We start from the raw sequence: 14,678 nt of genomic DNA, 5'->3' as shown, positions 1-14,678 counted from the left end.
ATTTTATAGCTATTGTATTCATATTAATTTCTCCGTATATCTCAATTTTAATGGTTGAATCGCATTTAATAACTAATTAATCTTTCTGATTTAAATATAATGTGCAAGAAAACTCACGCACGCATATACTAGGATAATTAATTTTGATATAGGGTCTGTTTTAATGAATATTTTCCTATACCATATATTTTTGATGTTTCGATTTAAATTTAGTCGGAAATAACATCAGCAGCTATTTCAAATAATCTTGTTGCATTTTCAAAAAAATATCAATTATTTATTTTTATAAACCAAGGATTTAACAAAAATTACGAATCTAGAGCCATTCAAAATAAAAGTTTTACTTATCATTGACAATTTTTCTGGTCATTAAAATAAGTTGAATGCTACAAAACCATTCTCAAAAGAAACTAAACTGTCTGAAAATACACAGTGAATGTGAGGAGCAGACTGCTTGGTATGCAATTTGTTATTAGCAGTTTCTTTGCTATTTAACCGTAGCGGTCGAAGCGCAGCGTATAAAAAAATAAAATAGTAATGAATGATTTATACCATAGCCGCCATCCAGACAGCCGCAATGGTGTTATAATCGATTGACTGAAAGAGAATTTGGCACAAAATGATTTTATATTTCTGGCGCGGAATCAATTGAATAAAGTTTAATCTTGGTTAGATTAGATTTGAACATTTCAAAACACAAAATTCCTACTTAGATTCTATATTCTTGGAATGAAATAAGAGCTCAGGATACTGATAAAAAGCAGTTTAGGAATGGTTGATGCACTATATAAAAAACTCAGTTCTAGGGAGAGTTGTAGTAAAATTTATTTCCAATGATCATTTTTATTGAAGTATTGATTTCAACCGGTTCTGCGTACAGGGTAATTTCTATACTAGCTGTGTTCGCTACTATTACAGGAAGATTCTTCCAACTACAGATCGGTCCGGAGATGCCTCATATTTATTTTATGCCCTCATGTTGCGAAAATTCCAGTGGATGTTTACACAAACTGTTAGGACATAAATAAGCTCCGACTTTCCATGTAATCCTTTCATTAGATTCAATTTGGAGTTTCCAACCAATTATTTAGAAGCAAATTAGGAAAAGAGCATTTGGAATTAACACCCGTATTAAGACAATTTCGCGTCGTATATAAGCGAAACTGTTTTAATTGAAGGTCTAAAGCTATGTACAGGTGTAATACGTTTAACGGGAAAACCTCTTGGTTCTAATTGGAAAATTGATTAAGAAGATTAAAGTAATTTTATCATAGAGTATACTAGGAAATTGTCACAGACAAATGGACTCAATTTGCGAAAATCATAGAAATGTAGACACAAGAGAGTTAACTGTGATTGTTTATCGTTCGAATGATAGTCGGAAAATGAAGGGTGAAATAAGTATGGATTGTAGAACCAGTGATTCTGTATTTTCAAAGATGTAAATCATAAAGAAATGAGAAAAGAAGTTAATCAGTCAGAAGTCATGTTAGAACTAAAGATATTAGAGAGAAGTGAAGAATAATGTACAATTTATGTACAAGCCCCAATGAAAGTAACTTTGACAGTAAACTGATGGAATGATCATAATAATTATTAGAGAATTGATCAGAGACGTATATTATTAGAAAGAATGCAATAGTTGAGACAGTTATTCGGACCAATTACTCAATATATTATTTTCTTTGAACAATGATGTATAATAATTATTCTTGCCTGCTCCATCTTTTTTAGGTATATGAGCCAAATTCTATCAAATAACAAATGACATCATCTCCCAGGATGTCACTAGCAGTTCGCTCCACTACATACCGCTTTTACCATTTGGAGTATTTTGTTGTATCAAAGTCTCTTCTACGATATTTATTCAATAAAAATACTGCACTAGTTTTGCTTCAAAAATAGCAGTTGTAATTGAAACTACTTATTTGTATACACTCATAATTTCTGCTATTTCCATTTTTCCCATAGTACAGACGTTTTTTCATTCTTACAGCCTTCATGTGTCCAGTATTTAAGTTCGTTAGCCCACTGCAACCTCTTAGTTTATTTCTTTACGTCTTAAAAGAGGTTTCTTCACTGCCACCTTCTCAAAAAGGCCAGCTTCTCTCAATTTCTTTCTTACTGTAGAAGTTCTCAAAGGCAGATCCATAGATTCATTGATCCAGCTGCTATCTCCGGATCCGTGAGTCGTAGATCACGTTCACTGAACTACAATACGTTTATCTTCAGGAGTTGTTATTTTTAGAGGTCTCCCTGAAAATTATCTCACGCCAAAGCTTCTGGTGGATGCATATTTTTCACGTTGTAGTCCACGGTCTATGAGGTATTTTTATAACTCGGCGGCAATTGTACCATTACTTTTGTACGAATTTCAACCGATAGTTTCTTGGTTTCAATTGATTTCAAAGCTTACAAGTCAGACTTTGGGAGAACGAGAACATTCCGTAAACGAAATTCACAAAAATATGTCTTGATCCAAAAAGTATGAATCACAGGACGTTCTAGCTTCTCAGAGACTAACTAGGGCTAAACTACAATCATAAACCTCAAAGAAATAATTTACAGTTGAAGAAAAACTAACAAATCAGTCGGTGCTTGCAAGTCTTAGCTTTTGCAATTTAATGGTGGAGGTGGGAAAACATTTTTGACCGCTAGTGTAGATCACACACAGGTTTAAATATGTTTTGACTTTTGACATTTTACTCATATTGGCGTTACTCACGCGAAGACTTTTATAGCTTGTTTCTTATATCATCCATTCTATTTTGACTTTAGGTAATTTGTATTCCTAGATATTGGAATCACATAATTATATGGTTTTGTTCTATAGATAAAACTTACAACTCACGGATTCTTTCGAAATAACTATGGTTTTGAGATTCCTTATCGATACTTGAATGAGAAAGAATTTAGCTTTAACATTAGAATATCAGCGCTACCACCCACAATCTATATTCCACCATGATCTTCTTTTGATTTCATTCACTTAGTCCATCGAGTTTTAAATTCTCATAAAACCATTCACAACATTGTCTCTTAGAAATTCTTATTGATTTGTCTAAAATCGCTCCCATGAAACAATGTTTCTTCAGTGTTGGGAACAAAGTATAATCAAAAGAAAAAAAATAACGTATATTTTGTGGATGAAGCAATGAACAGTTATGTTTATTTTTCTTTAACAGGTAGACGAACGGATGGCATTGTCGTGATGGGACAAAACAAGAAATGCGACTACGAAGTTCGTTATGAAAGAGTACCAGCAAATTAGTATAATACCGGCCAGTTGTCACTTTAAATTTTTCCAAATAATCAATAGGAATCCTCAAATACTGTGGCCATGATTTCACTGAACGTAAATACAGTTTTCTCATTTCTCATTTTTGGTATTCGCTTGTTGTTTATTGGAAACAATGATGATAGATCAATAGCAATATATCAATAATTATAACACAACCTCAACTTCAATTGATCATATTTATATTTGAATCGAATTCTTCACTTACAATCCTGGTCTATATACAGAAAGTATAAGTTTCGGAATATTCCTTCTCTGATGACAAAGTAACATCTACTTAGATATAGATACATTCACAGAAGAATATAATTATATGAAATAACAAAAAAAAGGAAGAAGATTTATATATAGAAAAAACAGAAAATAATGAGTTTTACTAAGAACGGATTTAGATTTCAAATTTCAGCACAGTAAACTATGATTAAGTCTAAAGTCTAATAAATGAAAACAGAAATAACAGACAGATATACAAAAACTAGAAATGTACTAGAAATTGATTTGAGTTCTAATGAATTCTTATATCCAAGTATATTTATAAGCCGCGTTTCAAAGTGAATCAATCCACAGTTAAATGAATTATTCTTAATTCATCCTGATTCTTTTATTTATTGTTGAAATGACACTTGAGATGACTCAATGTAGAGAGAGTATTTTTATTAAGAAATTATTTAAGCGCATGTGATAATTTTGTCTAACCTGGTGGTTCCCCAGTGTCGATCACAACACCATCGACACTGGGTCCAAAAGCGAAGGCAAATTCTGGTTGATGCAAAATTGGAGTTGACAATAATAACTCCACAGGTTTCTCTCGAAGGCACTTCAGTAAATGAGGATGTGGTAACTCAGGTGAACAATTGGCGTGTACTGCTACCTGTGCAGCAAATCTAGATGGCTCCTGGATGAGGGCCCACGGAGACAACGCTGATCCCGACATCAAAATGGCGCGGTGGAAAAGTACACCTAAAACAAATTCAAAATTTAAAAATGTAGTTCGAAAAACTGTGCTACGTATCAAAATTCATTAAACAATGAGGCTTCGATTTTCATTCAACATCTTAACAGTTCAATCCGTTATGAACCCGAAAATATCCTGAATTAATTTTTCACAAAATATTAAATCTCAATTTTTCTACAAAACTTTATCATTTTTCGTTGCAACAGATAAATTTCTCCTACCGTGGCTTCTAGAGTTGGGAACATTTTCCGTAATCATCTAAAGAAATGGCTGACAGTTGGATTCCTAGTTTTTTGTCTACTACAATATAGTGAAATCAGTGGTCTTTTATGATCATTTTTATGCATGGAAGTCGAATCGAAAGCAAATTGGCATTATGTCAACATTTCGATTTGCCTTGTCGGTATTTTTTTTGACGAAGTGATAATAGGTTCCTACTGACTCTATTGACACTCGATCCTTTATAACTACATCGCAAATCTTCTCGAACTTTCCGTCGATTCATACAGTTAGTAAAGGTTAACAAAATTTCATAGCTGCACGTGGTGCACGTGAACCTCGAGTTGAAAACGCAACCAGAACAAAATAGTGTTAGAAAAAAAATAGTTGTGCTGTCTCACGCCCCGCGGAAAAAATGCGCAGCAATACAGATACGGTAATACTATAATGGTTATTATTGGATGCCCTCACGTGTTGAATTTAAATTAATTCGTAAATCCAGCACCTTTAATATGATAGGGTCATGAATTATTTCACTATTTTGATCATAGTGAAGCAATATCATTTTTTCAATTCTCAATTTACGTCTTTAACGTAGCCGTTGGATATTTCTAAAAAATCGAAAGTCAAATTCTAACAAAGAGACTTCATTAGATTCCTTATGTATTCCCAGAGCTTTAGTATCCACTGCTTATATAATTTAAGAAATTTCCTGAAGTTATCGTATGATTTTTATATCCATCTCTGGATATGCTACTATCCTATATGGAATTACTCCGTTATTTGTTTCGTTTTGTTTCACGTTCCGCGGGACAATAACCACAAAGCGAAATATGGATCTCGTAATGTTTATAGATGATATTCAAACAAACCATTAATTGGAATATGATGTTTACTACTATGAAGTGCAGATTCTACGAAAGATGAATGATAAACGAATCATTTTTAAGAATAAACACTTGAAATGAATTGTTCATGCTAGTTTCATTCACTTAGTCTTTTTATTATAAACTAAACTCTAAACCGCTGAACAAGCTCTGATTTATATAAAAAAAATTCAGAATTTTAGAAAGTAAACGAACAATTACAAATGCTTAACAATTCGCAAAATTTCAGAATTCCATCAAAGCCAGACAGGATCGGATCCACGATCCATTTTGTGGACAAGTTTGTAACAATATTGTTGTAAAGAATGTTCCATTTCACTCATCGTTTATATACGTTCAGAACGGAGAGTTCTTAGTTCGGAGTTTGAAATTAAACAAGATATTGTTCAAAAAATATCGGATGTTTGTAATAATTTGGTATCAGACACATTAAGACAAAATATGAAGTCGCTCACAGTAATTGAATGAGGAATGCAGATAAATTATTTTATAGTTAACTTGATATTTTATGTTGAGCAGTTATAAAAAAAATTAAACCGTCAACATTATGGTCCCAATACTCGCAACTGCGGTTCATTATAATTATCGTAATTGCGGAAGCTTTTGGAATGATAATCGGAAATATCCGTTGCAAAACAGAAAATAACCTTGACATCTGAAAAGATTGAATAATTCTCAAAAAATGTTAAATATTTGTCAATGGAGGTATGTTAGAAAAATTTTCAATTTCGAGATGTTCCATTTACGAGATCAGTGACATTGACAGGACTTATATGATATTCATCAATAGGAAAAATAATTCATAAGAGATGTGGGCATAAAGAAATTGATTTTGATATTCAAATAATCACAAGGTTGTTGTTAATAACAAACGTTGCCAACGCTATGTTAAGGTTACTAACAAATGCTTTACAAATAAAAAAGATGCTGTCATTCAAATTGCATCCCCGTTCAATTTTTTCCTGTGTTCAATATATTCGTCGATAGTGAAATAAGTAATAGAAGTTTTGAGTTGCTGTTGTGGAAATTGGAATGTCTGCAAAAAGAGCAATTTTGGTCACCTAAAAAATCAATACAAAACACTGTTGGTTGTCATTGAATATGTAACCATTTATAGTAGTTATTTTCGAAAATACATTTATAATAAACTAACTTTGGAATTTCAATTCAATGCATAAATGTATACTATACTTGTAAATTAACGTATAATTTCTCATTTGCTGCTTAAGCATTTAGTTTTGCTATTATTTTCTAGTTAGTTACATGTGTAACGGTTTTTGAGGTTTAGAGTAATGTGATAGAAATATATTGAATTTGCGGTATAATAAAAATACAATTTGTAGTGGATCTCTTCTATTAATCTATGTTAATCTTAAATAAGTAATTTATTAATTGATTATAACCAATTTACTCATATTTATGTATCTTGCAGAACATCAACGTGAATGTAACTTCACTTCAATTGAAATATTCTATTGTCGAATATAGCCTCGTTTGTTACACACTCAGTCATCTGAGAAATGATCTTTCAAAAGTTTTGTAAAATACGCGTTAGTCATTTGCCATCACCGCTTCATTTGTTTGAAATCTATTTTCATCAAGATATTTCTTAAGTTTGGGAAGAGAGTGTAAGGGAGCGCTGGATTAGGTGATTGTGGCAAATTAGAGAATAAATTCAGTAATTCGGCAACTATCCTGGGAGAATAGGCAGGAGACGTAGGAAAAGAACTCTTCTCATTGATGAGTGTGGTTATCTTTTGAAGTTTGATAGCATCACGTGTTAGCACATTAGTACATGTCAATATCGGCCAGTTATTTTTCACTCCTTTCATAAGTTTTCAACAAATATTACACCTATGGATATAGAAAATCCTGTAGTCATGATCTTATTGACTGAACAAACGGTGTTCCAACTATATTTTTGTTTATGGAGTTCTGAAGGGTACGTTTCAAGGTATCCAACCATTAGTTTAAATTTCTATTACAAGCCAGATTAGTATCTAGTCATTTGGCACCCACCTTACAGATAGCTTTTGCATATGTAACGTTTCATGCAAAATAATTCGTTCGTTTGTTAATAATCTTCAATTCTTCCACGGTTTTTGTTAAATGTTCTTAGACCATGATAAATTTATTCAATTCACACTAAAAATCCTCATTTGTCTGTAATTACCTCACAATTAAACCAATTTTCTCCTTACGAAAAAGAGAACCTTCAACTTATCATAAGTTACTCTGCAATTGATTCGCCCTCATAATATCACATTTAAAGTCTATTTATTGAAGAAAAATGGTGAACCAAAATATTGATCAGTGCGTGATCACCACGGGAACATCTCGGGAGAAACGTGGCACGACATCTATTGGTCCAAATCAGAGGCACCATAATATACCATAAATAAAAAGCTTCGTGGAAGGCACCGCATCGCTGCAGAAACCGTCAGATCAGGTGTAGTGTTTTTTCTTAAGCATATCTGATACGGAGTCTAATGATCAAGTTGTTGACATTAGCTAGACTGTGCCTAAGAAGAGAGCTTCATTTTAATGCTAGCAAAAAACCGATCATTGTGAATATTTATAAAAATGAAATGCAAGAAAACGATTACAAAACTGTTGATGAACCAAAACGGCAAATATTTCGGGAGTATCTTCCTCAAGTGTATACCGAATCCTTTATAAGTACAGAGCTAATCATGCAGTGGTCGACCCAAAAAAGAATCCATCAAGAAAAAAAAATAATAATTTTTTGGATGTTTTGGACAAGAGCGTCATCAGAAGAATTGTGCACACTGTTTTTTCTCAAAATAAGTAACAGCGGCTAATGTTCTGAGAGTAGTCAGAAAAGATAAGAATTTGCCGGGTTTTAAAAGATCAACATTTTTTAATTCAATAAAACAAATGGTTTCTCAATTCAATATTCGAGATAGGAACAGTTTGTTATTATAAAATAACAGAATTGTTTTATGCCAGATGCTTTATAGGATAAAAATCGGAAGTATCACGAGAAAATGGTCTCTTTCAAAAATTGGCTTTCGAATACTTCACCGAATGTTGAAGAGAACTTGTTTTCGTATCATACATTGTTTCGTAAGACACGAGGACACTTGAGAAAATTTCAACGAAATGATAATTAAGGCAGAGCTTCTACATATTGTCAAAGAGCGTGAAATAATCATAACTATTAATAAAATCTGAACTCCATCTTTAGAATTAGTTCTTATATATAATACCTAGACTTCATAATTTGTCTGGATGAAGAAATATTATACTAATAAATCGGTTTCTGAATGAGTACTTTTGAGAGGGAGCAACTAAAATCATCAAGAGAGGGATGTTTTTTTGCTGTTGGACCTCGAAGGGTATGTTTCTCGAAGAGCTTGTACTAAATGTTACACACACCATGAAATTGTACACCTGCATTACTTTTTGCTAATTACATCAAAACTTTATGTACCCCATTCATATTTATTCAACATTAAAATGATGATAAATGATATTTTTGTTATCACTTTACTATAGAACCCATCCAAACTCAATTTCTTGTAAGTTACCGAGTGGAGTACTTAAAAATACAAACACGTAAATGAGCTATCTCGTCGAAAACTTCAAATCTCACTTCTATTTCGAAAATGGTGCTCCTAACCTCATTAATTTTAATTTAGTCTTCCTACGTGGTTACCAGAAAACACAATTTAACGGCAGTTTCCATTCTTAACAATTTCAATTGCCCTATTTAACAGCGTTGTTGCTTTTGTATCTAAATGGTTACTGTTCAACGGCCTATTAACATAATAAAACCATTCATTTTTATATAACTGTGCGGGTTTAACAACTAAGAAAAATTAATTGTGGAAGTGGTGACTTGAAAATACAAACAGTGGGTGACTTAATGGAGTCGTTCACATTTATTTCTAGTCATCGATAACGAAGTCAAGGGGTGATTTGTCAATACGTAATAGTTGCAAGTTAATATTGAATTGAGTTTTCTTCATTAAAATATACGTTCTGACGCAAATGATGAGATTTGTTGAGAATGGGGAGTGCGAGAAACAAATCTAGCTAATGCAGTAAGTGATGATACGTAATTGGATATTATGCATAAGTACCAAGGAAACTCTGATCGAAAAGCAGCATCCCTGATCAACAGGAATGTTAGATAACGATATTTTTCAAAAGCTGTTCTGTTTTTTGTTGAAAACACATTTACATTTCATGGTTATGTTAATCGTCAAAATTGCCACGGTTGGAACAAGTTTTGTTCATGAAAGAAATTTAACCAATGCAGTGGATGATGATACGAATGTGGATATCATACTACCTACATAATTCTGATCGAAAAGCAACTTCTCTGTTCAGCGGTAGCCTTAGAAAATTAATAATGGCCACTCTCACATGACAGCTAGTTTAATTTTTTCCAGAAAAATACGCTACAACGGCACAAATCGATGTCTCCAAGCGTTTTCCCGACAAGTTAACAACGAATTGATTCCATTTGGTTATCCCATACCTTATAATACAGAAAGGAAGTGAGATTGTGTAGCCATTTCATCATTTATTGGAGAAATAAGCAATTTGAACGTCACATTAACATTTTTAATTCCGATGGGACTCGTTTTTAATTAAGAGGTTGCTTTACACGCTGGAATGTGAAATGGGACGTTTGAGATAAAGAACAAAAAGGAATTCAGAGGAATATTTTTCTTGTTGATGTCTTATTTAAGAACCGTTGAGTTTAAAAGTATGGGACGTAAAAAAATTGAAACAACAAATTCTTACCATCAAAAAATAATTTCATATCAATTTATTGTTCGTTCGTTTCATTTTAATTAAATGATCTCATGATAGGTATGAAAGTATTATTATATATAAAAAAACAGTAGCCTTGACTAACCACTTAATATTTTTAGATTTTCTGAAAATTAACAAAAAGAATAAAAATAATGAGTTAGAAAACATAGACGAAGTGGGAGAGATTATGTCTATAAAATGCTAGAAAACTACAAACCAGAAACCGAAAATTCTGGGACAACTAGGCAGACGATCAAAATGATGGTATGAGAGCTGGAGCTTAGCGTCTTAAGATAAGCACAGAAGATTAAATATCCATAATTATATAGTACAGATTTCAATTAATTCAATCACAACACTGAAAAAATATAAAAATATAAATATATGAAAAAATCTTAGTTAAAACAAATAATATAAACAAATCCCCACTGTTTATTTGCTAAATTTTAAACCACCATGGTCCATGTCGTGGACGAGGTCGTAACAGTATTAAGAACAATGCGTATAGTGAATGCGTACTTGGATATGGGTATGTAAAGTTAAAAACACAGAAATCGAGTTTTTGTAAAACCATGAATATTACGGAAATAATGTCAACAAATGACCCGTAGCCCATCGCACATTTCACACTTATGATTGCGATGGAGAGATCAGGTATATAGTGAAGTAGAAAAGTTATTATTGCAGGCATATGCAAGTTTCGAGGAAGTTGGTGAATAGCGGCTTCAAAGGATACTAACTTCCACATAGATAAAGTTAAATTAGGTTACGCAAATACAAAATCCCATCCAGTGTCTATAGTTTGCGTTTGGCAAGAAAGTTTCTGGACACCCGTATTTGACTATCATTTTAGAATAATAAATAATTATGTACCTTTAGGCAGGGGCAGCTGTCTGAGATCTTGTGCAGTATGGAATTTGTTTTATGAATAGAAAAAAAGGAGAAATGAAAATAGACCATAATCAATTATTATTATAGGAAAACTTTTTGTAAGTAGGGGAAGGGTTAACAAAAAAATTGACTCAAGATACTTAATATTTACAAAAATAATAAAAAATAGTATTTAAATGCGAAGAACAATCAAGTCGACATCAAATTTATAATGTGAAGGATATGAGAAAAGGACTAGGAATTAAGAATACTGTGAGATGGGCTAGAGAACGTAGATGAGGTGGGAGAGATTATGTCTATAAAATGCCAGAAAACTACAAACCAGAAACGGAAAACACGAGACAACTAGGCAGACGATCAAAAAGATGAAAAATAAACAAGAAATATTAGATTTTACATAATCCAATCATAATAAGTGAAAAAAGGAATGATCAACGATTATAACAGAATGATTAATCAGTATTATTCACAAAATGATTATACTGAACAGATCAATATGTTCTAGCAGAAAGTATAAGATATATACAAACTGTAGCTGCTGAACAAACTAGTTTATGTACCGAAAACGAATTTCGCAGCTCTTCTATGAAGTAAACAAACAAATAATGAATAGAAACCTTCCTAGAAATTAGTCCAAAAAAAAATAATATGAATATAAAATATAAATGACAAAAATGATGAGATTTGTAGTTGTAAGCAAAAAAATGCTGTTTTCTCTGCTTCCTTTGTGATGGCAATGAAGCTTGGAAGAAACTAAGAATCAATGATCCAGAGCTTTTTAGTTTGAATATTAGAAGACACAAAAACTTTAGAAGCTTACTTCAAAATTGCGTGGAATTTGCGTTACTACGATCAACCAATATCAACCAAACTCAATAAGATCCTGCGACATGATGAAAGCGATTCTTTATTTAATCGTGACATAAGTCTTTTAGGTAGAATCAGGGCAACTTCAGAAGGAAACCTTAAATAACTGAACAATCTCTCATAATTGTTGAGTTACTGAAAGACATGAATCTGTTTAGGAAATTTTTCATATTTTTCTTGTCTGGCAACCATTCCAAAAATCTATCAGTTTAGCACGGAAGCCAATTAAATAAATGGAAATTTGAAAAACAAAACAAACTTTCTACCAGGCATGTTTTTTAGAAACATTGAACTGAGTCGAGTTTTTTATTTTTGTTTTTATTTCAAAAGCAACGAAGCAAATATGTGCATCATCATATGAAAAATAAATTAAGAGGTTACAGTAATGAAATGCTGGATTTTTCTCAATTCACAGCTGCCAATAAAAGTAAGTGGTATTTCGACAAATTCTGATATAAATAAATATCGATAAATTCTTGAACTATCTCCACAAATTCATATCTTTTTAAATCCAATCCTAGGAAATAACAAAACCAGTGACAAATTTTATTTTCATAACATCTTCTTGGGTTAAAATAAACACCCTGAAATTTAGATCTCCGTGATACCGACGAGACAAAGCTGATCTTAACAAAATTTCATTTGATTCCTTTCGTGAATCGTGTTCCTGTAAAAATCCAATAAAAAGCAAATTTGAAAATAAACAAAAGAAAAACTCAGTTCCAGTTTTCCTATGTTATCTGCTCGTTCTCATAATCCAATACGAATCACATTTTTCACGAAAAGTAGATTCTTTGCCGGAAGCAACATCAACAAGCTCGGGATAAGTGAAAATAATAAATCCCATTCAGTTGATTGTATACTGAAGTTGCTATCTTTATACATCCCTACATGTTTTTGAGAAGAAAACTTGATGAAGCAGTATATATACATTGTTGTCGTAAGGGCTCATTAAAATCAACAAACATGTACTAAAATGAGAAAAAAAAGCTACAAAGAGTGAACGAATCTAATTATGGTATTGAAGTAAAATATAGAAAACTATAATCTCTGAAATGATTTACTAGGTATTTATCAAAGTAGATGTTTATTGAGTTGTTTATGTTTTCTCTATTCCTACGTTTGATTCTCTATTGAACAAATTATGAAAATTTCTAGTAACAAATGAGTAGCAATCTTGATGACCTTTTGAAGTGTAGCTTTAGATTAACTTTTAAAAGGTTAGTCAATCTATGTTGCCTTCTAGAAAACTACACCACCATTTTTCAGCTGCTTCTCAGGGATAACTCAGCCAAAAGTCACAACTATATACCGGGGACTAAGTTATTTTACACGTATTGAATTTAGGGATAATGCTCCTCACGCAAGGAGCCCCAAGTTCATATATAGATACAAGCAAATCCTACTATGTATATCCTTTGAATGATTTATTATCAGGGGATAAAAAACAGTAAATAGAGACCTTTTTTATAATATAATCCCTCATCACATTTGAAAAAATAGTATACGAGTGTACAATATTCATTACGAACACCAAAATTAATTTTTCTAATGCTGGTCCTAACTAACACCAGGCGAATTATTAATAGTAGTGTACTGTATCATGAAAAAATAGACAAATCAAATAAGCTGTGTGAAAACTATAGCCAATTAAAATTTATGATCAATTTCACAACTTACCCTGTAAATTAATGAAGAAGAGGAGTTGACACTATTTAGTAGCCTCAAGGTATCCTCTCCGAAGGACTTATGAAGTATATAAAGTTCCTTATTCCTGTTCCACCCTGTATAAGAATCAATAATCCCAGAGATATAATTTTCTATGACGTACCAGCACATCGTGTTTTTATACAGTAAATTTCATCTTTCATTTCATCTACATAATGGATTACTTTATGTCCGTCTGGTCATATATAATAAACATTATGGCCTGTACAGCTATTAGGCTTTCTACTAACTTATTGTTTATTTACAAAATGACAATGTATGAATTTACGTTTATATATTATTTGGTTGTATTCACATAGGATTGCAAATCTTTTAGATTCCGCTGATAGCTAAATTTTCTGCAGCAAAGGTTGACACAAAATTCATTGCCTAGAAAATGCGAAACCCAGATAAAACGCCTCTCAACATCATTGGAATTTCATTTTTTGAGGATATGCTGTCGTCTAAATATCATTCAGCATTGTGGTACTCTTTTATTGTGTGGTGCCTACCAATGTACTTTTCGAGCTTGTTCAAATCGAAATATTTTTCCAAATGTGTCTTTATAATAGTTTAAGCAGATGCCTTGTTAAGTTCAATGTGGCCTTTTCATCTAAATAGCCATGTGGCTACAAATAAATTTGATCTCTTGATTTTGTCCTCATCAATAGTGATGGATACAATACTGACAACAAACGTTTTTCATCTTGTACATATTTGACTGAAATATCAACAAGTTCTTGTTGCCGACATTCACTAGATACATAAAACAATAATGCGAGCTTATTATTGAATAATGTTTAATTTGGTGTTTCATGATATTATCATCCATTTAGTACGTTCTATAAATAAACAGCTTTTTTCAAAAGATGTGAATATTGTTACGAAATTCGCAAAAATGTTCCTGTACTGGCCCTGTCCAACTACTATGGAATTTTATGAAGTTCATTAAAGGTAGAAGCGCCTTTAATGAACTTTTTATTATAGCGGGCGGTTTATTCACAGTATTTCTTCTAAATAATTCCTAGGAGAGTCTACTTTGTAGAATTCTATTGGTGGTATATAA

The 14,678-nt window shown here is 32.1% G+C and overlaps 1 protein-coding gene across 2 annotated transcripts in view; it reads right to left on the bottom strand.

Moving 5' to 3' along the window:
• LOC130442407 (neuroligin-4, Y-linked) overlaps window positions 1-14,678 on the bottom strand; it is a 610,660-nt gene that overhangs the window by 120,378 nt on the left and 475,604 nt on the right. For both annotated transcript variants that reach the window (XM_056776497.1, XM_056776498.1), the window contains exon 4: window positions 3,995-4,258. In XM_056776497.1, coding sequence (XP_056632475.1) covers window positions 3,995-4,258 — 264 coding nt within the window. The remainder of the gene's footprint in view (window positions 1-3,994; window positions 4,259-14,678) is intronic.

Source organism: Diorhabda sublineata, chromosome 4 (genome assembly GCF_026230105.1).
Source record: "Diorhabda sublineata isolate icDioSubl1.1 chromosome 4, icDioSubl1.1, whole genome shotgun sequence".
NCBI classification, from domain to species: Eukaryota; Metazoa; Arthropoda; class Insecta; order Coleoptera; family Chrysomelidae; genus Diorhabda; species Diorhabda sublineata.
This window is presented reverse-complemented; position numbering and strand designations above follow the sequence as displayed.